This window comes from Amphiura filiformis, chromosome 6, assembly GCF_039555335.1.
Source record: "Amphiura filiformis chromosome 6, Afil_fr2py, whole genome shotgun sequence".
In the NCBI taxonomy this organism is placed as follows: Eukaryota; Metazoa; Echinodermata; class Ophiuroidea; order Amphilepidida; family Amphiuridae; genus Amphiura; species Amphiura filiformis.
In genome coordinates, this window is record NC_092633.1 from 52,718,579 (window position 1) to 52,744,351 (window position 25,773).

At 36.8% G+C, this 25,773-nt stretch overlaps 1 protein-coding gene and 1 long non-coding RNA gene across 14 annotated transcripts in view; one reads left to right on the forward strand and one right to left on the reverse strand.

The window, feature by feature from the left end:
* The window catches only part of LOC140155598 (uncharacterized), a 36,712-nt gene extending 12,746 nt beyond the window's left edge, over window positions 1–23,966 (forward strand). For 6 of the 10 annotated variants that reach the window (XM_072178508.1, XM_072178507.1, XM_072178510.1 and 3 more), the window contains 7 exons: window positions 1,504–1,530; window positions 2,742–2,795; window positions 6,968–7,077; window positions 9,147–9,210; window positions 10,178–10,221; window positions 15,735–15,863; window positions 21,471–23,101. In XM_072178508.1, coding sequence (XP_072034609.1) covers window positions 1,504–1,530; window positions 2,742–2,795; window positions 6,968–7,077; window positions 9,147–9,210; window positions 10,178–10,221; window positions 15,735–15,863; window positions 21,471–21,707 — 665 coding nt within the window. In that variant the 3' untranslated portion in view covers window positions 21,708–23,101. Of the gene's footprint in view, window positions 1–1,503; window positions 1,531–2,741; window positions 2,796–6,967; window positions 7,078–8,992; window positions 9,072–9,146; window positions 9,211–10,177; window positions 10,222–15,734; window positions 15,864–21,470; window positions 23,102–23,451 lie in introns of those variants that run through there. The other 4 variants (XM_072178506.1, XM_072178502.1, XM_072178504.1 and 1 more) reach the window with 4 other exon arrangements.
* LOC140155601 (uncharacterized) overlaps window positions 1–25,773 on the reverse strand; it is a 71,310-nt gene that overhangs the window by 18,950 nt on the left and 26,587 nt on the right. The gene's annotated exons all lie outside the window — the stretch shown is intronic.

Sequence of the window (25,773 nt, forward strand, 5' to 3'; positions counted from 1 at the left end):
CCATATAAATTTATTTTGTGGTTCTCATCTCCACCCACATCTTTCTTGTGTTTTCTGGATTTGGTCCATATTTTTCAAATTTTCAACTATAGCTCTCTATAGCAATTTATTGTGATGGTAAAAAGTTAAGTAAACAACATGAAAAAAAGGTTTTTTCAGTATTCTACATTTTAGTCCCTCAGAACCTTCAAATAAAATGTACCTCATCTTTTTTCCAAGAGTCAAAAATGGATTGCAACTACTGGCAATATCAATTTGGGATTGTCAACAAAAAAAATTAATGAAAATCTTCCGGATGAGAACAAAAAATAAAATTTTATGTGACCTTAACATAACTTAATGTTTCAAGTTTTAACTAACATATGAGATATTTTGAAGATAATGCGATTCACTATTGTGTGTAAAGGTTTATATTTTTCTTGAAAAGTTTAAATACTGTAGTTAATGCTCCAAATGGAATTTTAAATCTTTTATTTTTGACTTTTTCTTAACTATGTCCCACTAAACACAAAACATTTTACTTTTGTAAAATGTTGTGAAACATTTTATGTGTTTGTTATGATATTGCAGATCTGTCACAAATATGTTGTACATCATACAAACACAATATTTATTTATTTTGGTACAAATGGTACTTTATGGTAAGTTTGTGCAAAAAAATTATTAGCTCCCCTCCAAAACAAACATGTTTGATTTCTGTAGGTGATCTGAAAATCAAAATGGAATTTTTTTTTTTTCAATTTTATTTTTCATTTTTAGAGTCAGGATTGAACCCAGTGTAAAGTCACCAGTATTTATTCAGAGATATGGACCAATAAGCAGTAGTCCTATAGAAATCAACAGAAAACAAACAAATTTCAAGAGCAAACTTGATTTTTGAGGAATTATTTTCCAAGCAGTTATGACAAGTGATATACCATTTTATAGCTTGTTTTCTGGAGATTTCAACTGTTCAATAATCTAAGATACTCAAAATCGTGACTTCACACTGGGTTCCTCGTGGATGGTCACATATGCCAATTAATAAATAATTTATGGAAAATAATAAATTGATTTTCTGGATGATATTTTCCACAATCATTCAGTTTTAGGCCTTTTACACTTGATTCTGAGTTTCTGTCATATTTTCAGAAAACAAACGTGATAAACTTCCTCATTATTCATTATTTTTCTAAGTTTCCATATCAATAAAAATTCAGAATTGATGCAACATTCAGGCATAAGCTTACGTATTGATCAATTTAAGGATTTACTTAATCACACTCCATTGGGTCAAGTACATAAAGTACATTAATTTCAGATTATGTTCTGAAAGAAAAGTTTTTGGAATTCAGGTTTTTAATTTGTGAAAAATTGCAATAATGATTACAAAAATGTGCATAAATTTCAAATGATGGTGGGTGACAGGAAACTCATAATCAAATGAGAAGGGCCTGATCGAACATTGTAGGCTTATGGCATCAAATTGACCATGGCTTTTCATTACTGTTTTCTCTTATAAAGGTAGACAAGGGGAAAGAGGCAGAAAAGGTACAGATAAGTATTTTTACTTCAAAAGAGATAATAGGCAAAAGAAAAACAATGATTGGAAAAGTTTTAATTATTTAGTGAAATTCATGCTTGCATAATATAATTGAAAAACAAACATGAGAAAAAATATTAATTTATTTCAAATAAAGCAGTTTTTGTAACCTGCTAAGTTTTTAATTGTATGAATTTTTAAGTTAAAATGAATTAAAATTAGTTGAGAATAATTCTGATTTTTCACATTTGAAACCTAACCCTTAACTGCAATTGACCTTAACCCCTACACCGACCTTAACCCTAATTTACTACTGTAAACCTCTGATCATACCTTAATCTTTAAATGTACCCCCATTCCTAATCCAAACTAACTCTAACCCAAACCTTAACCCATAATGAAACATTAGATAGAAAGAGTATTTTAGAATTATGCTATCGCCATGATCACAGTTTTCTGCTTCTTGCTTAAGAATTAATTATGTGTTTCAGTTACCCTGCAGAATGCATACACACTATCTGCATGTCATGTGCAAAGAACAGTTGTCATACATGGTTAACATTTATAACAAATGTGCCTGTGCACAGGGCGCGCGGAACGATTTTGAAAGTGGGGGCCAGTCAGGGGGAGGTAAAAAATTGAAATAATGGCCGCGACGCAGGGAGGTATCTGAGGGCAGATGTGCCGCCCTCAGAAGTGAGAAATTTTTGCAAAATGAAGGCCCAATTTAAGCCATTTGGTGGACCATTCTGGCACTATTATTGTGTACAATTTTAGTTTGAAAAATCCGAAAATGGGTTAAATGAAGGCCCAAATTGAAGCCATTCGTGGATAAGTTTTCACTATAATTGTATAAATTATTGCTTTTAGTGTTGGGTGTCCTAATACAGGGGAGTTGGAAAATTTTGCAAAATGAAGGTCCAATTGAAGCCATTTTGTGCATAATTTTTACACTTTCTTTAAGCATGTTAAGGTCTAGAATAGAGATTTGATTATTTATGTTCACCCAGACATGTTACACACAGCACATTATGGGTTAAAAGTGGGGGGGCCAGGTCCCCCAGTCAAAAAAGTGGAGGGGCCACTGGCCCCCCTGGCCCCCCCGGTTCCGCCGCCCTTGCCTGTGCATGACACCTGTCATCTACATGTGACATGCAGCATAGTGCATCCAGTCTATACTTTAACTGAAACTTTAATTATGCACATGTATTTTTTACAGGTCACAAGGGTGACCGTGGTGAGCGAGGGCCGAAAGGTAAACAGGGAGAACGAGGTAGGCTAACAAACTAATTACTGCTTCTCACCCCCCCTGTCTGGGGGCACTCAATATGGAGGTTTGCATTATGTGCAGCCCATAAGACCCACTATTTTTTCCACTGCTCCCAAGTCCTAAATTCATGTCTGCTTTAAAAACACAAAATCCTCACCAAAAGACCCTTTTTGAACTAAAAGACCCTTTTTTCAATTATGAAAAACCTACAATTTTGAGCTTCCCCAAGCCCCATATTGAAAGTTGCGGACACACATGCATGTCACTTTACTAATTTGAGTGTCTCCCCAGGTTGCGACCAAATAAGATTAAATGAGGATGAATGTTTAAAAAAACAATGAAATTTTAAGTAAAATATTATATAAAATACATTAAACATGTACAGAAACTACATGTTGCTGTGTTTCATTTGGGTAGAAACAGTTTTAAGAAAAAGTTGTTTTGCCTATCTTTTCATGTTAATACACTTTTAGGCTCTTCATAGGAACATGCTTTAATGTAATTAAATGTCTAAGCCAGCCACATGAGAGAGAAAAGACATATGAAACAAATTAATAATAAAGGCAGATTTCCTGGAATCAAGCCAAACAATTTTAATTGTTAAAACAAAGAAGTGTATATGTTTGAACTTTGTAATCTGATTTGATGAGATAATGTGATTTTTGATCATTCATCATGTGATATATAGGTTGCAATAAGAATAAGAACATCTTAAGCCGCCCATGAGAACTACCTGCTGATTGGTCAAAAAGAATTTTCATTATTAATTGAACCAATCAGCAACATTATTAAAATAATTTCACCATGCAAAAAAGTTGGGGTGAATTATTTACAAAGCTCCATTCTGATTGGTGATTAAAATGAAGATATCATGTTATTGACCAATCAGAGGCAATATTAGATCAGCAGGTAGTACTCAGGGGGTTAATTTAGCAATTTTTCCCATTCATCAGCCTCACTTACTCCTATTGGGTCACAAGTCATAACTGCTTATGTTGTAAGGCTTTTCACAACTGATTTTAAGTTTATTGTTTTCCTCCTGTATCCAAAATTGAGAATTGCAAAATATTTAATAATTTGATTTTTATTTGACATTTTCTTTATTAAAGGAGTATTTCGTGATCCTAGCATCCTCTATTTATGTCATTTTTCATTAGATATCCATGAAAAAACCTATTCCCAAAATTTCAGTTGATTCCGATTTTATGCGTTCATGAAGTTATGCATGATTATGTGTATTACACTGCTCCATAGACAATGCGTTGTAATTTCGTTCTGGTGCACCAGAACGAAATTCAAATTTCATGATATCTTTTTTTTTTTTTTTTTTTTTTTTTTTTTGACAGCCATGGTGTTACTGTCTATGGTTTATTCCCTGTACTTGAGTCCGGTGGGGGAAGAAAACATACAAAATAACCACCGGACCCTTCACAAAACTTTCCTGACAGCAGAGACTATAATTGTTATATATTATTATATAGTTATACATATAAAACCTTTAAATAGGGCCTATACTATAATTATTACACATATTTTACTTAAATGATTAACAAAAAAGATTAACAAAGGATTTTTTTTAAACCAATTAACCAGTGCAGAGACTTCGCCATAGTTGCCATTTTTTCGAAAACTTGTTACGCTCTAAATTACATGTTGCTTGATATTTCAGGATATTATAATAATGTTTAATTTCTTGTTTAAAAGCTTTTAAATCTGGGTATTGTTCCATCATCTTTGCTCTATAGATGTGGAATTTTGCCATTGTCATTATAAGGGTTAAAGTCAAATCAAATTTAGAACCAAATAGAATTGTCAAAGTAGACATTTCCAATTCCACATTAGTTTGTTCTTTTATCCATAATTTAATGGTATTCCAAAATATTTGGGAGACCTGACAATTTACAAAAAGATGTTTAATTGTTTCCGGGTTCCCCTTACAAAATGTACATAAATCATCCTCCTTACATTAAATTTTAGCAACAGACTATTTGTTCCTAAAATCCTTTGGTTAATTCTATATTGGAACCATCTATACTTGAATCAACAGAAAACTTGAAATTTAAAAGACATAATTGTTTCCACTCCTCATTTTCTATATCAACATCTATTTTCCACTTATTACCCGATTGTTTCATTCTCTTAGCCCTACAAAGACATCGTAGAATAACTTACAACCTTTACGATATTTAAACAATAAGTCCATATTACTCGATCTAAAAGGTGAAACTAATTTTGTCCCTTTTAACTTGTTAATATTGAAATTTGACTGAATTGCTCTTATAATACCATTGTATTCAAGGAAGTTTGTTTTCACATTATACATTTCTTCAAAGTCATCTTTTGACATAAAAGTCCCATTTTCTGACAGTAAATCATTTATAAAAAGAACCCCCTTTTCCTTCCAATGAACATAATGAATTGAATTACCACCAATTTTGATTTTATCATTCCACCACAGGTACTGCTTTGCAATCTGATTGAAATCTAATTCACCATAATTAACAATATTTATCAAAGAGGACCAAGAAAAAAATCGTCATACCAGAACTTATTGTCTACCTTATTTTTCGTTGCATTAAATCGGAGTAGACCTGTACAGCAAATATCGTTAGTCTTCACATTCAAACATAACTTTGACAATTTTATCCATTTTTTGTCACCTTGAATAACCCTCTAATCCAATTTATTTTTAGTGCATTTATATGAGATTCGACATCTGGCATTTTAACTCCTCCATTCTCATAATCTTGTACAAACTGAGATCTTTTTATTTTGTCCGGCTTCCCATTCCAAACATATTTAAAAATGATGTCATTAACTGTTTTGATAAAATCTTTGCTCGGATTTGGAAGCATCTGCATAATATAACTGATCTTAGGAAGAACCAACGATTTTACCACTACAACTCGACCCAATACAGTAAGATTCCTTTTTTCCAATTGGAAATCATCTTTTTCATCAGTACAAGTGATTTTTCATAGTTCTGTTTAACCATTTGCACCAAATCAGTATTGAAAGAAATTCCTAAAAAATCAAAATTGCCCTCAAAATTCCAAGTTAGTTTTTTATTTTCACAAATTTTTGTGATTCTATTTTTATATGATCCTATCCATACTGCCACTGTTTTATCAGTATTAATTTTCAAACCAGAAATTTCACGAAAAATATTCAAAGTATCAAATTCGCTTTTTAGCGACTTTTCTGTGCCATCTAATATCAAGGTTGTGTCGTCTGCGTATTGTGTAATTTTAAAATTCATGTCCTTTACTTTTATTTCACGATATCTTTGCTAAGCGAATTAATCTGCAAGAAATATCTTGTACATAAACATTATGTAGCCAGAGGTTTCCAGTGATATACAAATCTCAACTTTTTTTGAGAAAAGTGGGGGGATGAGGCTGTGGATCACGAAATGCCCTTTTAAATGACATTTTAATTTTACATTAACTTGCTACTTTCTTAGTTTGATCATCCTAACTATGATGCAGATCAAACAAAGAACATCCCTGCATTAATATCAATGCATATAAAATCAACCATAACTGCAATATAATTAAGTCCGCAGTGCCAAAATGTACTGTTGATATTGGCCTGTGATCACTCGTTTCAAAATAAAGAAAGAAAAAAAGTAATTAATAATTAAAAGTTACCTTGTGCCTTTAAAAAAAATCTTAAACAGTAAACTAAAAATTGAATGTGAAGAGCCTAATGTTCATAGGTTTTATTGGTACTAATGTTGTTGATTGTTCGGAAGTTTGTCATTTCACACATGAATTATCAATGTAAATGTTGAACAGTTCATGTATAACCATGTGTGTGCTATGTGTAGTGTAGATTGGTAATGCTTCCATGCTTTATGACTTTTATTAATTAAAAAAAGAATGTGCAGAATTTATATGTTTAAATAGGTGGGAAATTTATATTGCCACAGTGACTTCCATATGTACTTCTGGATTAACCATGAACCCAGGCCTTGATAAAATTGTTCCAACAAGATCCCCAAAAGTCCACTATGGGGTGGAGTGGGGGTAAGGTCCACTTTTTACATGCAAATGATTTTGTACATAAGGGTTCACATTTTGAAAGTTTTAAAAGTCCTGAAGGACCCCGTAAAAATCAAATCATTAGTATGTTTTTGTATGTTTATCTTATGGTTGACACTCCTATTGTTACAGGAGAACCTGGTAACTGTACCTGCCATCATCATGGACATCACCGGGATCACTCTAACAGTGATGTCAGCCCTGTGCCTACAACTCCTGAAACAACATCTGCAGCCCCAGTGGTGAGTTTTCAGTTAATACTTAAATTGGAGAGACCTCAAAAACTAGTAAAACACCACTATGTTCCTTATTTATGTTGTCCAGGGTTGGAGCTAGGACATTTTTAGTCCTGGTTGGCATTTGAAGAAAATCGTGCATATTTGGCCATTTGTTGTCAAAATTTATCAAATTCTTGACTAATTAAAAAAAATTGTGCAATTTTGGACTCTCGAGTGGTGGGCTCAAATGCCAAAATTGCAGCTGAGTGGTGGGCTCTAAAACTGAGTGGTGGGCTCTGCCGCCCACCACCACCCACTGTAGCTACAACCCTGATGTTGTCATCATAACACATCCAACATTTCCCTCCTTCATTGGAGTATGGATATAAATGTAATATTGGAACTTACTTTTTGCAACTCTGCCATGTTATGTCTGGAACCACCAGACTCCATCAGGCAATTGACCCGCTGGACTGGTCATGTGACAAACAGGCAGGTACAGGCCTGTAGCCAGGGGGTGTGGGGGTGCGTTGCACCCTCCCCAAAAAAAAAAATTACAAAATTGTTTTTTTAAGCTTTTTGGTCAAAAAGGTCAACATTTGGGGAAGAAAGTCCACTTGTCACAAAATTGCCCCTCCCCCTGGAAAAAAGTCCACTTTTTCAAAATCAGCACCCCCACAAAAAATCCTGGCTACGGGCCTGGGTAGGTATTGTCTTGACAACCGGGTCCCATGCATGATATAAATTAAAAGGGAGTCCCTCTGTCTTATTTAGTTTATCTCGTGTATGGACTATAAAGACGATATTAGCCATCTATCACATGACCAGTCCAGCGGGTCAGTTGCCTGATGAAGTCTGGTGGATCCAGATGCAATGTAGCAAAGTTGCAAAAAGTAAGTTCCAATATTAGATATATTTCCAGATTCTGTTTACGAGTACTGGATGACTAAGAACATTCACTCATTTCCCTTCATTCCTGATGTAATACTTGCACAATTCCATTGTAATGAATAACATTGGCATGGTGGACTGTTTTGGAAAAGCACCCATCAATTGTGACATACCAATAAGGAAACACAAAGTAGTAGCTAACTAAACAAGCTATATTAGCACTTCTATGCACCAATGCAGGGCTTTAAGTATGTTATGTCTCAAATTTATTTTTTATTTCCCTTTTTTATAGTTTTTTAATGTAAAATCATGAAATTCTGAGAAATATTTTGAAAAATGTACTTGATTCGATACTTGCAAGTTTTCTAAAATAACCTAAAAATCAAGTTTTAAAAACAAACAAAAATGTAATCTGCATTCGTTTGTGAAACTGCCATGGGCTTTGAGACATAACTTTTTTAGCCTAAGATATGGGCTGAAGAATTGGATTGGCAATGATAGACAACCAAAAATTAGCTGATTTCTAGTTGTTTCTTTAACACAAGTAAACAAACATGTTAGTTTCATGATAAAAATATTTGAAAGTTTTATTCAAAGTTTTATGGACAGTATATTAAAAGATTTTGGATCACGCAAAGTTCTGGGGAAACATTTAAACAAGAAATCCTTTAAAAATGAAAACATCCTTTATATATATTATGTTAACATTGAATTAATTTGGAAAGGTCATGAAATGTGGCACACTATATCAAATGATGTTGCATATTATGGTGTCATGGGGTGGGGTGGGGGGGGGGGAGGGTGAGGGTTGGTGAGAGTGGAAACCTAGTAAAACAACCATGCATTCAGATAAGTTTTTCAGGCCCAGCTCACTTTTCAAAAATGTGGGTCACTTATCAATACATAACTAATTTACAGTCACCAATTTTACAACAACAAGGGGTGAGAGAATTGCTAAACATGCATCCCATTGTTTCAGCCCCTGGTAAATCATATTGGTTAGGCCTTTGCTTACACCCTGCCATACAACCTCTATTACATCATACAGGGTGTGTTAAGTCGGCAACACTCTGCTTTGGTAGCACACTTTGAGGGCAGCAGGGACGCAACAATAGATACAGGTCCAAGTAAGTGTTTGCATCTTAAGATTTCTTTCATCATTACATTAAAATGTATTAATTTAACCATTTTACTACCTACAGCCAAGCCTTATGTCCATCCCAGTGGCCCATTTTGAGGGGGACATAACTTCAGCAGTTTCAGCAAGTAAGTTAAATAAATAGCAGTTCATTTACAATAGCAGTGTTATGCATGATATGCATGGTAAATTTTACTAACAACATCCACCTTGGAAGGAGAAAACCTTCCAGTGAATACTTTCATGGGCGTAACCAGCCTCTGCGCTCAGAGGAGGCTAAATCCCAGTCATTGAAAATGTTGTCCCGGTTAGAGAGGAAAGGGCTTATTTAAAAGAATTTCTCTTTTTTTTTTTCTGTCCGGATGTTACCAGAAAGCACTGCCCTCCCCCTCTGGTTACGCCCCTGAACATTTTATACATGTCTTTAATCTGGCATAAGACGCATTAGTTCAAATAAAGACAATTGACAGAATTAAGCCTGCAGTTTTTAATACATGTCAGCCAAAGAGACTTGATTTTCAAAAAGCAAATGATTGCAAGACTTGCATTTTTTGGAGAAAGTAATTCTTCTTTTAAAACAGATAATTCAAAATTTTTTTACGACTTTCGTATGCAGGATAGTCCATCTCATTAATGGTGGCAGATCAGCCCACTTTAAACACATGCTTGTATGCACCGCACATATACACCCTCCGCACACAATGCATTGCATTTTGAAACACTAAATTTGATGAGGGGGCACAACGCCTGATATTGGGAACCTGCTGTTATTTGGCACTTTTTAATAGAAATGTTGAAATTCTTCACTTTGCTATACACTACTGGTATGTATAGAAGTGCTGAAACAAATCTTACTCTTCCTTTTTATTGAACCAATGCTCTGTTATTCCTGCAGGTTTTATACCATTTGCTAAACTGAATTTTATGTTTTAAAATTAATTAAAGAAGTTTGGGGAATAGCAAAGAATCAAAATAAAATATAAAAATATTGTTGTTCTATCATTAAGGTTTACATACAAAAATTTTAAATTTAAATACATAGTGCAATGAGCCAAACTTAGTCTGACACTTAGCGTTTTCTTGTTATTTTTATAGATTTAACTATTGACCCGCATAACCAAGAATTTGTGACTCTACGGGTATGTAAGCTAGCCTTAATTCCATTGCTTTACAATTGCTTGATTGAATGGTTATAGGCTTGCTTTCATTATTTTGCTTAAAAATATCAAAACATTGTTGCATTTCATTGTAATTGGATTCATCATCATCATCAACCTCATAAATCAGACTGACACTTGTTGTGACTTTTATTAATGACTTGACTGGTACTGACTTGGGCTTCATATTTGATGACTTGTGACTTGGCCTTAGATGCAACTTTTTGACAAAAAAATCTTTATTATGACTTAATTTCATTAACACATCTGTGAAATAACATTTGGGACTGTGGTCAGTGATGCGAGTCGTTTTTGGTGCCTGCAACTTGAGGTTTCTGGTGACTTAAAATAGGTGACTTGCCTGCCTTGCAGTGACAACAATCGAATATGAGACTATACAAATGATTCTTGGTAATATAATATGATTATAAACAAACAACCTGATAGACCCTGATGACTCAATTATGCAGTGATAACTCATCAAAGACTAACTCAACTTTTGACTCATTTACAAGTTTATCTCAGATCATTGTATATTAGCTAGGCTATAATAGCTAGGTGAAAGAATACTAGAAACAGTAACATAAAAATGGGCAAGTTGACTGAATCATGGTTCATAGGGTTCAAAACTGGCCACTGGAATACATTGTAAGGTATACACACTAAAAACTACGGGGTTATATTTTCCGTGGTCATTTTGAATTGACCACGTTTGGGGTTGTTTTGACCCTTCAAGGGGGTTGTACTGTTTTAATTTGACCACATTCACGAGGTCATTTTAGCCACAACGAACGTGGTCAAAAACTTAGTGGTCATTTTCGCGCATTGATATCAGTTTCACTCTTCCGCTTTGAAAATCTCAATTCATAAATGAGTTTAAACATGAGCTGCAATTAATGTTTGTTGATTAATAAATAAAACTAATTTTTTGACCGAAGTTACCCAATTTGTCAACTTTATAATGACTTGCATTTCGGAACTATTTGCACACACGGTGTGCATCGGCTTCCCACGTGGTCACATCAGCGCCATGTTTGTTCTGATTGTGCAGCTCAGCGGATTGTCGTGTGCTTGTCTGCATGATGGAATATGAAAAGTTAGTTGAAAAGTGAGACTGCAAGGATGCATAGACCCTTGTCTATGCATGCAGATTCATTCAATTTCATGCTGTCGTGGCTGGTGTCTTGGCTGCAGTTGTTATAAGCTTATATCATGTAAGCTTATAACTGTCATAGGCGATGACTGACTGTGTGTGAGTGTGATACACAGATGCATTTTGCAGTTTGCTGTTTATGTAATGCTTTCTCTGTGCAGAAACACACTTATGTCCTGGTGGGACCAGCATGACCATAGGCCTACTAAAAAAATCCAAACAACCCCTAAATGTGGTTATTGAGTAACCCTATAAAACAACCCTTTCAAATGGGTCATTTCATTTGACCCCGAAATGAGGTCATTAAGTAACCCAATAAGGCAACCCTTTTGAAGGGGTCATTTCATTTGACCCCGAAATGTGGTAATATTTTGACCCCAATGGGGTTACTATTTGACCCAAATACGTAGTCATTGCAATGACCCGACCAATGGGGTCAAAATGACCCCGTTAGTGGTATGGTGTTTAGTTGATAACTATGCTGGGGTCAAAAATGACCCCGTTTGGGTCATTTTTTGACCCCGTACTTTTAAGTGTGTATGTCATTCAATGGAGGGCAGCAGTGAAAGTCACTGAGGGAAATCAGCCATTTTCAGCAATATTTCATGGAATTTTAATCATTTTGATTTGGGTGGTGGCTATGAATGCATTTTAAAGGGGAAGATTTCTTCTGAAAGCTTCAGTGTAACTAATCCTGCTAACTTTGTTGGAGTATGATCAGTGTTAATTAAAGCTTACTGCCAAAACATGTTTTGATTTAGTTACGCAGAGCTTGCATATAGTGTGACATACTAAATGTCTTTTTTTTTTCAAAGCAATTAGTATTTTTTACTGTGAAACTTTGTACCAACTGATTTCTTTCTCATTAATAACAGTAATTAAAATCCATGGTTATGTTAACGTTTATTAGTTTCAGAGCAAAAGTGAGTCGTTTGGTTTCAGTGTTTCAGAGTCCAGGACTCTGTGAAACAGATTTTTGACATGTTAAACCCTGTTTTAATCCTTCACATTCTGCCCTATATAGTGAATGTAATGTGTATGTGTTATAAATTAACATAATTTTGATGAATGCTATCTGTGTTCTAACCTGGCCCCAAATTGTGCACCAAACTGGCCCAAACCTGCAGTAGTTTTGGTGGATTTTTATTGACTCTGCCAAATCACTCCTTGTCCAAGTATTTCTACAAACGCTGATACCTAAATAGCACATGTATCACTGACATGCCTGTTATATGTCATCCCAAATATCTTCATATAGATGATAATTTCTTCCAACATTTAAAATGTTAGTGATGTTATAATAAGGAATAAGAAATTCTGTTTGCATTAAAAAAGTTATATATAGTTGTATTATGAATGTTATAAATCCTGCAGTTATAAAAGGGCATAATTTTAAGAGGAAGGAATCCCTGTTAAGATAAAATGTTGGTAGAGTACAATGTACTACAAATTTGATTCTTGAGGGTCATTCTTCATTTGCATGGATGAAATATATATTTTGAAAACTTAATTCAGCAAAGACAAAAAAAAAGCAAAATGTGAAAAGGTAACATTTGAGTTGTGGGGTTTCTTTTATAACATTTTCATTGGCTGCTTTGTGACCAATTTTCATATTTTTTCATGACATTGAAAACAACAGCAAAAAAGCCTAGAAAAGATGCAAAAAGAAATAAAATGCAGCACATGTAAATGTGAATTTTAAAAGCTATGCACATATACTATGAAAAACTTTTTTCTTTTAACACACAGCTTTAACATATTATTGCTGTAAACTGAAGGCATATAGAGCATTCTCATTAAAGGGATAAACAGGCATTTAATTTTTTAACATCCACATAATAAGACCAAATTATCGAAATGTAATTTTTTTTTAAAAACCTGACCCTGCTACTGATTTGACTCAAAACAGCTTTGTTTATTTTGAAAGTAAAATATAAAAGCACCCTGGATCCATATGGGGCACTTCTCCTTGAATGAAATGTGTAGAAGTTTTGGGGTTTTTATTTGAGGATGTCAAAATTGAAATCTAAATTGCTGGCAAAATGATCATATATCCCTTTAATCTAAGTTTCCATATTTGCAGTGATTTTATCATACAGTAATATTTTAAACTGCATAGGGATGTATGGCATATGTGATGCAAATTGCAATCTTATCCAACTGGTCACATGTGTGTTATTGTAATATCGATATAATGATGAACATTGTGAAATACAGAATAAAAATTGGCAGAACAAAACTTGCAACTGCTTATGTTAGAAAATAAGGAATTTTGTAATAGCGTGCAAGATGATGATGATGATAATGATAATTCAATTGTCAAAATTGCTTCCTTTAACCTGGTTGGATCAGCTTGTGCCATAATTATATTCTTATTAGAAAAGTAATAATTCTCTAAACTGTTGCATTTTCTCTTGCAAACCTAATGATATTAATTAATCATTTTGATCATATCATATATTAACAAATCACCGACATATAAACGCTAACTTTGAAGTTTAAATGTCAACTTAAAATTTCGTACTACATAAATCAAATCACCAATAATAAATGAATATTGACAACTCAATCCTATAATAATAATTTAGTATAGGCCTACTTTGTGAAATTTGGCATAAAGAACTTTATGTATATTATAGGATAGAACGTGTCAGAACATGTCACCCTATAAACCACCTACCAGAGAGTAAAAGTTAAAGACCCGTTAAGAGTCACAGGTTGAACAAACGGTGCTAAAAGAGTGTAATTATATGTCTTTTTCAAGTTTTTGGTTCTTCAAGTTGATTGAGCTTTCTTTTGATTGATTGCATTGAGCGTGGGTTGATGAGTAGTTGAGCACAATACAACATTAAGTTTAGGAAAGTCCCTTTCTTAGCGGTCCCTGGGAAAAAACTTTGATCTACATAAACTAACTTTCTATGGTATTTATCTTCAATTTATCATGCAAAAACATAAGCTAGAAAGTTGTTTTTGTGCATGAGAAAATAATTTGTAATATTTCTCATCTTACTTTTGGTAAGCTATAATTATATCTGCATTGGTGTGCTTCAGTATACATTCTTACTTCACAAGATGTTCCCAGTGGCGGCGCAAGGATTTTTTTCTGGGGGACATTGAGGGGCAAAGTGAATTTCAGGGGGGGCAGGGGCAAAATCAACAAAATTTTGTGCAAAATTACCGTAAAAAGGCGTAATGTTTCGTAATTTTGGGTTATAACGGGGGGGGGGGGCAAGAGTTCTGACATGGAGGCATTTTCCCCTCATCCCCCATTGCCCCCCCTCCCGAATTCTATCAATTTTCCCATTTAACAGTGATAAAACTGCACTTTTACTCAAAGATTTTCACCATAAATTGATGATAATTTGTCTTATGACCCTGTTTCACCACAGAAGGTTGAATGTACTTGCTGTATAATGGTCAAAGTTCAACTAAATGAATACTTGATTACCTCAAAACTTGTCTCACTTCATTAACTGAAATAATTCTAAAGATGAAAGTTGAATTTGTTTCATGACATGACATATTGAAGTTAGGAGGGTCATTAGTGGACCACTTCTTTTGTGGAGTTAGCATTCTGATCAAATTACCAACTTTAGTGAAAATATTTGGTGGATCATGCAGCATACATTCAACAAACCACAACTTTTCTGTACAAAATAATGTTGCCAAAATGCTCCACCAATATTTATTATTGATCAACATGCATAAACGAATTTATCTAATTACAAGCACATGCTATTAATAATACATTGCAAATATTTTAAGTTTGAACTCTATTTAGTGGAGAGAATCATCATCCTGTAATGCATTGCTGATGATGTACTGAATATGTTAGCTGTAAATTGGAAGTAGTGCTCATGTGAGCTTAAATTTTGTACAGTGAGGGTTGTGGTGTGGTTTTAAGTCATCATGGGGTTACATTTCAAAATTTGCCTGACTGGGATTCAACATGGAAAAAACATCAATATAAGGGGAACATGTCAAAAAATCAAAAAGGGTTATCAGAAGTCAAAAATCATCGCTATCATGCTGCTGGTGCTCTCACTGTTACATGTGCGCTAGCATTTTGCTAGATATTCTGTGTTTGCTAGGGTTGCTTCAAGCTACATGCAGCCTTCATGGAGCAACTTAGGAGCAGTGGTCATCAACAGAAATCCTGATCCCAAAAACTACCTCAAACTGCCTTAACATTATAACCTTCCTAACCCTAAACCCTAACCATATACCCTAATCTCTGGAGGTAGCATCAGTTATTGTAAAGTCTCCTTCATTATTATGATTTGATACCAGTTATTACAATTACCAGTATTAATGTGATGATATCTATTGTATGCCTATTGTAGGTGGTTGGGTGCCGCATTGGAGAGAAGCTAATTGGATGACCAGCGATCTGACTAGAAAGTTTGATTTAAACCGTAGTACTGGCAATGTCACAGTCATGGAGGGCGGTGTCTACTACGTCTATAGTCAGGTAAGAAGAAGAAAACAATTTTTAGGGTGTGCACATTTCCTACAGTGTGGTTAAACTTCATGGGAGATGGTCACTCTCCAAATTGCTAGCTAAGTACCCCACATATAGAAGATCTGGGAAAAACAAAATAGTGAAAAGGGTCTTTTTGCACTATGATTATCCTTAATTTTTTTTTTATTTTAAAGGGGTGTTTTTTAGAATGCAACTATGATCTATCAAACAAAGTATGATATGGTTGATTTGTTAAAAAATTCTGTCAACTTTATTTTTGCTTGAGGCATATTCCCAATTTACCAATTTTATAGTTGCATAAAATAATCTGCAACATTAAAAATAATGAAACAAATGAATGAAAAAAGTGAACTCCCTGAATTACATTCTAAGATCAAATTTTGAATGTATTTGGCAAAATAACAAACTACAGTGTGTTTTAAATTGATCACTAGCATGACCTGCATGTGACACAAGCTTATCAAAGACTTTGCATTGCATCAGTAAAACATTGCATCAGCAAAACATGATTCAATGATTTAAAACAGTTCAATGTGTGCATAAATTTTGCACTCTTAATGTATAGCAAAAATAAATGTTGTTAGTGTATCAAAGTGGAAGGGTCACTTTGTGATCCATAGGACATTGTGATCCACAGCATCAACCCCCCCAACTTGCCTTACTCAAAGGTGATCCATAGCACATTGTGATCCACAGCATCAAACCCCCCAACTTGCCATACTCAAAGGTGATCCATAGCACATTGTGATCCACAGCATCAAACCCCCCCCCAACTTGCCTTACTCAAAGGTGATCCATAGCACATTGTGATCCACAGCATCGACCCCCCCCCAACTTGCCTTACTCAAAGGTGATCCATAGCACATTGTGATCCACAGCATCAAACCCCCCAACTTGCCTTACTCAAAGGTGATCCATAGCACATTGTGATCCACAGCATCGACCCTCCCCCAACTTGCCATACTCAAAGGTGATCCATAGCACATTGTGATCCACAGCATCAACCCCCCCCCAACTTGCCATACTCAAAGGTGATCCATAGCACATTGTGATCCACAGCATCGACCCCCCCCCAACTTGCCTTACTCAAAGGTGATCCATAGCACATTGTGATCCACAGCATCAAACCCCCCCCAACTTGCCATACTCAAAGGTGATCCATAGCACATTGTGATCCACAGCATCGACCCTCCCCCAACTTGCCATACTCAAAGGTGATCCATAGCACATTGTGATCCACAGCATCAAACTCCCCCCCCAACTTTCCTTACTCAAAGGTGATCCATAGGACATTGTGATCCACAGCATCAAACCCCCCAACTTGCCATACTCAAAGGTGATCCATAGCACATTGTGATCCACAGCATCGACCCTCCCCCCCCAACTTGCCATACTCAAAGGTGATCCATAGCACATTGTGATCCACAGCATCAAACCCCCCAACTTGCCATACTCAAAGGTGATCCATAGCACATTGTGATCCACAGCATCAAACCCCCCCAACTTGCCATACTCAAAGGTGATCCATAGCACATTGTGATCCACAGCATCAAACCCCCCCAACTTGCCATACTCAAAGGTGATCCATAGCACATTGTGATCCACAGCATCAAACCCCCCCCCAACTTGCCATACTCAAAGGTGATCCATAGCACATTGTGATCCACAGCATCAACCCCCCCAACTTGCCTTACTCAAAGGTGATCCATAGCACATTGTGATCCACAGCATCAAACCCCCCCAACTTGCCATACTCAAAGGTGATCCATAGCACATTGTGATCCACAGCATCAAACCCCCCCAACTTGCCATACTCAAAGGTGATCCATAGCACATTGTGATCCACAGCATCGACCCTCCCCCAACTTGCCTTACTCAAAGGTGATCCATAGCACATTGTGATCCACAGCATCAAACCCCCCCAACTTGCCATACTCAAAGGTGATCCATAGCACATTGTGATCCACAGCATCAACCCCCCAACTTGCCATACTCAAAGGTGATCCATAGCACATTGTGATCCACAGCATCAAACCCCCCCAACTTGCCATACTCAAAGGTGATCCATAGCACATTGTGATCCACAGCATCAACCCCCCCCCCAACTTGCCTTACTCAAAGGTGATCCATAGCACATTGTGATCCACAGCATCAAACCCCCCCAACTTGCCATACTCAAAGGTGATCCATAGCACATTGTGATCCACAGCATCAAACCCCCCCAACTTGCCATACTCAAAGGTGATCCATAGCACATTGTGATCCACAGCATCGACCCTCCCCCCAACTTGCCTTACTCAAAGGTGATCCATAGCACATTGTGATCCACAGCATCAACCCCCCCCCAACTTGCCATACTCAAAGGTGATCCATAGCACATTGTGATCCACAGCATCAACCCCCCAACTTGCCATACTCAAAGGTGATCCATAGCACATTGTGATCCACAGCATCGACCCTCCCCCCAACTTGCCTTACTCAAAGGTGATCCATAGCACATTGTGATCCACAGCATCAAACCCCCCCCAACTTGCCATACTCAAAGGTGATCCATAGCACATTGTGATCCACAGCATCGACCCTCCCCCCAACTTGCCATACTCAAAGGTGATCCATAGCACATTGTGATCCACAGCATCAAACCCCCCCAACTTGCCATACTCAAAGGTGATCCATAGGACATTGTGATCCACAGCATCAAACCCCCCAACTTGCCTTACTCAAAGGTGATCCATAGCACATTGTGATCCACAGCATCAAACCCCCCCAACTTGCCATACTCAAAGGTGATCCATAGCACATTGTGATCCACAGCATCAACCCCCCCCCCCCAACTTGCCATACTCAAAGGTGATCCATAGCACATTGTGATCCACAGCATCAAACCCCCCCAACTTGCCATACTCAAAGGTGATCCATAGCACATTGTGATCCACAGCATCAAACCCCCCCAACTTGCCATACTCAAAGGTGATCCATAGCACATTGTGATCCACAGCATCAAACCCCCCCCCAACTTGCCATACTCAAAGGTGATCCATAGCACATTGTGATCCACAGCATCGACCCTCCCCCAACTTGCCTTACTCAAAGGTGATCCATAGCACATTGTGATCCACAGCATCAAACCCCCCCCAACTTGCCATACTCAAAGGTGATCCATAGCACATTGTGATCCACAGCATCAACCCCCCAACTTGCCATACTCAAAGGTGATCCATAGCACATTGTGATCCACAGCATCAACCCCCCCAACTTGCCATACTCAAAGGTGATCCATAGCACATTGTGATCCACAGCATCAAACCCCCCCCCCAACTTGCCATACTCAAAGGTGATCCATAGGACATTGTGATCCACAGCATCAAACCCCCCCAACTTGCCATACTCAAAGGTGATCCATAGCACATTGTGATCCACAGCATCAACCCCCCCAACTTGCCATACTCAAAGGTGATCCATAGCACATTGTGATCCACAGCATCAAACCCCCCAACTTGCCATACTCAAAGGTGATCCATAGCACATTGTGATCCACAGCATCAACCCCCCCCCCAACTTGCCATACTCAAAGGTGATCCATAGCACATTGTGATCCACAGCATCAAACCCCCCCAACTTGCCATACTCAAAGGTGATCCATAGCACATTGTGATCCACAGCATCAAACCCCCCCCCAACTTGCCATACTCAAAGGTGATCCATAGCACATTGTGATCCACAGCATCGACCCTCCCCCCCCAACTTGCCATACTCAAAGGTGATCCATAGCACATTGTGATCCACAGCATCAACCCCCCCAACTTGCCATACTCAAAGGTGATCCATAGGACATTGTGATCCACAGCATCAACCCCCCCAACTTGCCATACTCAAAGGTGATCCATAGCACATTGTGATCCACAGCATCAACCCCCCCCCCCAACTTGCCATACTCAAAGGTGATCCATAGGACATTGTGATCCACAGCATCAACCCCCCCAACTTGCCATACTCAAAGGTGATCCATAGCACATTGTGATCCACAGCATCGACCCTCCCCCCCCAACTTGCCATACTCAAAGGTGATCCATAGCACATTGTGATCCACAGCATCAACCCCCCCAACTTGCCATACTCAAAGGTGATCCATAGGACATTGTGATCCACAGCATCAACCCCCCCCAACTTGCCTTACTCAAAGGTGATCCATAGCACATTGTGATCCACAGCATCAACCCCCCCAACTTGCCATACTCAAAGGTGATCCATAGCACATTGTGATCCACAGCATCAAACCCCCCCCCCAACTTGCCATACTCAAAGGTGATCCATAGCACATTGTGATCCACAGCATCAACCCCCCAACTTGCCATACTCAAAGGTGATCCATAGCACATTGTGATCCACAGCATCAACCCCCCAACTTGCATACTCAAAGGTGATCCATAGCACATTGTGATCCACAGCATCGACCCTCCCCCAACTTGCCATACTCAAAGGTGATCCATAGCACATTGTGATCCACAGCATCAACCCCCCCCCAACTTGCCATACTCAAAAAGAGGTTGAGATTCTTTATACACCATCAGAAACCTATGACTGTAATGTTTGTGTGCATACAATTTCTTGCCGATTCAGTCGTTTGACAAAGATAACATTTTGGCCCAACATTACCCGGGAGTGGCCTATGTGGCACTGTATAGTGAAATTAATGCTTAACTTGGAAAGTCAATGTCCGAATCAAATGTAATTTTGAAAATAAACTTTTTTCATGGATATCTGTTGAACCACACCCTAAAAAGAGGATTCTAATGTCACAAAATACTCCTTTAAGGGTAGACGAGGTATTGTTGGTCGAAGCAACCTAAAAATAGATTTTTATTATCTAGATCAATATATTATTGAAAATTAACACCTTGGTGTTTTGCAAAAGTTCATTCTACAAATCGTATACTTTGCAAACTTGCTTAATTTATTGTTGTTAATGAGTTATGTACGCTTTTACAAAAGTGTTGTTGTTTCAGCCCTCTTTACAACGTAACTCAAGAACCGCAGCACCTATAAAAGTATATCTGTGATATTTTAATTCTTCTACACGCCGCTATGAATTGAGCAATGCAGTTTTTGCCAAAGCTCACTACCATTAAGTCAGAAGATGCTGTGAACTACCAAATCACAACAGTTTAAAATAATTAATAACCTTAAGGAAAAAGTCTTGTTATTTCAATAATGTGTTGATGGTAGGTGAAGTAAAGCTATAAAATACCATGAATTGTCACCCTGGGATTGTCACATAGATGGGTACTGATCATATCCAAGCACCCTGTAGTATATTATGGCCATGTTGATGTAAGGCAAGATTATAGCATAGGTCTTCTAACTTAATTTGTACCCTTGTCGTCAATTTTCTGGACCTGTTTCAATTTTTATCATGTTCAATAAGTCAAGTACCTTTGTGAACCCCATGGCCCCAGATTATTAAATCAAAGTCCCACTGATTTTTGGCCCGTTAAGAGATAATCAACCTATTTTAATCAAACTGCAAATAAAGATGGAGCGATATTACGTGGAATTAAGGCACACCTATTGTTTACTATATCTACTACTATACAGATGTTGTACTATGATCCCAGACCTTTCATGGGTCATAGCGTGTACATAGCCGGGGAAAAGAAGCTAACATGCACCGAGTGTACTGTGGATAAATATCGCAAGTTCAACACATGTTACATTGCCGGTTTGTTTCAAATCCCGGCTGGTGGAAAAGTTGGAATCAAAGTGGACTATGAGAACTCCACTGTTAGTCTTCACTATGATAGTTCTTTTTTTGGTTTGATCAAATTAGCATAGCTCTGTGGAATCTGCAGTAGCCATTCCTAAATAAGGAGGCAGAAGAGGGAGGGGCAAATGTAGGGGGACATTCTGTAACTTCCCCATAAACACCTAGTTTAATGGCCAATACATGAGGGAGGGGTGGTGGAGTTCCTGACTGAGGTGAGGTGGGTCAAGCCCCCCACCTCCTCCCCTCTAATAACACTACTAGGATAGGAATTATTGGTACACCATCTGAAGTTGTATGCAAAGAGATACAAACCAAAGAGTACTGACTCAAAATTGCTCCATGTGTAGGTCTATGGTAAATATGCTATATTGGCTTGTCACTCATGGCATTTATTGGCTAAAGCCCAAGATAGCATGATAATTGGCATCGTAAAGCTTGACCATTGCAAAGGTATGCGCATGCAGTGTTAACAGCTTGGATTTTTTGACATGATATGTTACATGCACGTTGAATCAGAGTTTGCTATGTGCAAAGTGAAGTAATTGGGAGGTATGCTCTCCATGAGACACACACAAAACATGTCGGAGTATGTACTCTTTGGTTCTACCTCATTGGTTGTATGTATAAGGGTACAGTAGTTGAATTCCTCAGAGAAATATGTTGACGCATGCACAGGTCCGCCCGTACCTGGGGGTGCGACCGCACCTCCACAAATTTGCAAAAGTCTAAAGAAATACCAATTTGCAAGCGTAGCGAGCAAAAAAATTGTGTTTTTTATGTTTTTTTAGTCAAAAAAGGTCAAAATTTTGGGAAGAAGATCCACTTTTTACAAAATTGCCCCTCCCCCAGAAAAAGGTCCACCTTTTCAAAATCAGCACCCCACCATAAAAAATCCTGCATATGGGCCTGGGCATGCATGTATTTTCTATGACAACTTGTTTCATAATCGCAATGATAAAATTGGAAGTGATAAAACATAAGGGAACTGTCATTGCCCATATGATCAAATATATGAACTGAAACCTGTCTCAAACATTAATAGAAACAAAATATAGATCCCTTTCCTGAAAAGATTATAGTTTGATTATACAGAGTGAACTTTCCAGGAAATATAGTCCATTTTTGATCAAAATAACTTATTAAAGTTCTAGGAAATCTATTTTTTGTCAGAATCAATTTCTAGGAACCTCTTATCTTTGACAGTTTTGGTTCTATTTTCAGAATTTCAGATCATAGTTCATACAACTTCCTATGATGTATTCAACTGCCTGAAATTTCAATACCAAGTTTCCAAACATTTGTACACTGTTAATTGGTTGTGCTAAGTTTGAACCTCAATGAATACCTGAGACGAATATATTCGTATCAGATGAATACTACCTGCTGATTGGTTACAAGAAGACCAGTATGATTTATTGAGCCAATCAGCAGCATGGTAAGAATGGTGGTAGGGCTGAAGAAGATTCAGGTGGTAGGGCTGAAGAAGATTCAGCTTAAATATCTATAAGCTGTATTTTGTTTGGTCACTCAGATGAATATATCATGAATGAACCAATCAGAAACACTGTAAGAAATTATTAATTCCCAGGGAATTAATCAATGCTGTTTACTATTTAAAAAAAAAACCCTGCCACTGTTTTTGTTTATGGAAGTAAACAAGTTGTTTCAAAGTTTATGCAACCTTAAATGTTTAAAATTTAAACAACATTTGTGTACAAAATTGAATAATTTTTTACTTTTGTTCTTGTGCTGAGTTTGGAAGGTGAAGATTAAACAGTGTATTTTGTTATTCATTTTGTAATACAACTACAGATGTTTTACCAAGGTTATGATATCGGCGATCTGGTTCATTCTATGGGCCATAGTGTATACCTCAACAATAGTGAGAAGTTAACGTGTAAGCAGAGCATAACCCCGGCATAACCCCCCAATAATCTGCGATACAATCGTCAAGACATGCTACATTGGAGGCCTTGTAGAGATCCCTCCAGGCCATCATTTGGGAATAAAAATCACATACAACAATACCATCATAAGTTTCGCACATGATAAGTCTTTTTGGGGACTTTATAAGTTACATGACTTAAAATGAGTTTTGATTGATTAGGTGATTTTATTTGTTTAATGATAGCAATGATATAAGCTTACTCAACCCTTAATTAAGTCTTATGACATTTATGAAAGGGCTACATTAATGTGTATAAAAGAGTAGCACAAATGAATGAAATCACTTTTGATGATATGATGAGATTATCTAATATACACCATCCGTAGTTGTATATGATGAATAGTATTGCTTTTTGACCAGGCTTCTGTGATTTGTGAATCACCTTTTGTGAAAGGTAAACATGCAAACTTTGGATTTGTGATAATTTGCTAGTTCTAAGGTCAGCTAGTCCTAAGGTCCACTAGTCCTAGGTTCGCTAGTCTGAAAAGTTCTCTAGTACCCTAATAAACCCTAACCCTAAACCCTAACCCTAAGCTAAGACGGAAGCCTAACCTTAATCCTAACCCTAACTTTTAGACTAGCGAATCTTACTTTCAGACTTGTGAAACTTATGAGTAGTGTACCTTAGGACTAGCAGTCAATCACCAATCATTTGCTATTCATCTATCACTACAGATGGTGTATCAGGATGAAGATGCAAGAAGACCACTTGTAGGTCATAGCATCTATGTAAATGAAGATCAAGTCCTTACATACCAAGAGACCCCTGCAACAGGTACTTCAGTGATGTTTAGGACTGGCATGGTGGCAGGACTGGTACATGTACCAGCCAGGGCCAAAGTGATGATAAAAACATCAAGTTGTGCTGATATCCGATTAAATCCTCGAAGTACTTATTTTGGTTTGGTCCAACTGTATAAGGATTAATTTGTAATAAGCACAGTCTTAAGGTAAGAGTGAGTCATCACTCATACATCTATTTTCCAAAATGATTCAATATCTTGCCTCATCATCATTTCTCCCTTTAAGCATACTAGAAGAGTCTTTTAAAGCTTGTATGTTCAATTTCTTTTTTAAAGTGTTCCTTTCGTTTTTGCAATTTTAATATTGTTTATCTTGTAAAATCCAAATGGGAAAAGAAAGGTTATTTGATGAGAAGGCATTTTCTTTATAAAGTTGTGTTTAATGGCTTAATTTTAAATAAGGCTTGCACTTGTTAATTTAATCTGCTAAATCTTAAGACAATCAAATTATCGAATCAAAATTATTGCAAAACTAAAACTGTTTGTTTTGATTTTGTCCAATACAAAAAGCAATTGTTATTTCACACATCAAGGAAGTTTCAAATAGCTTTGCTCCTTCATTGCACCCATCCAGGAAGTTTTTACCTGTTTTCTTTTATCAATAACAATTAAACTTGTAATAAGTTTCCTTATTATATGAACTTTCTATTGTTGAGCAAAATCACTTCTCCTAATGACCTTTTCCACTTGAAATCCATACACACCTATGGAAGACATAACCTTATTCTCCCATACAGGGGGTGCAGATTTCAAATGGAGTCACCCATTCAGGTAACCCCAATTTGAAATTCACACTCCTTGTGTGGATGATTAAGGTCAAATCTTCCACAGGGTGTAAGGATTTTAACTGGAATGGCCCATTGTGCTGGTACACCATCTGTAGGCATAATAAAATACTTAACTGACTCTGTTTGCATCTTACACACAAATGAAATTAAAAGTTGAATCAGCTCTGTTTAATGGGTGCACAGAACAAAAGATATAAATGTTGATTAAAAAGGTTGTTCTGGAAAATTGAATCACCTTAAAACTAACTATGTTTTAATGGGCTCATTGAACAGCATAGCATATTTTGCATACACTGTTAAAATATTGACTGCATTTTTACCCAAATTTGAACTGCATATGAACACCTAAACTAAACCTTTAGTGTAATTTTTATTGAATGTTTTTTACTCAACACATGTTCATATTTGGTTCAAACACCGGGTAAAAATATACCCATCATTTTAACAGTGTAGTGTAATTTGCGCCTGATTAATTAATTAAATTATGTGTTTAATTAACTCACAGATGGTGTATCAGGATATGTTTCAGGAACAGCCTCTCATGGGTCATAGTGTACATGTTAATGGGGTCAAGGTACTGACTTGTATGGAGCAT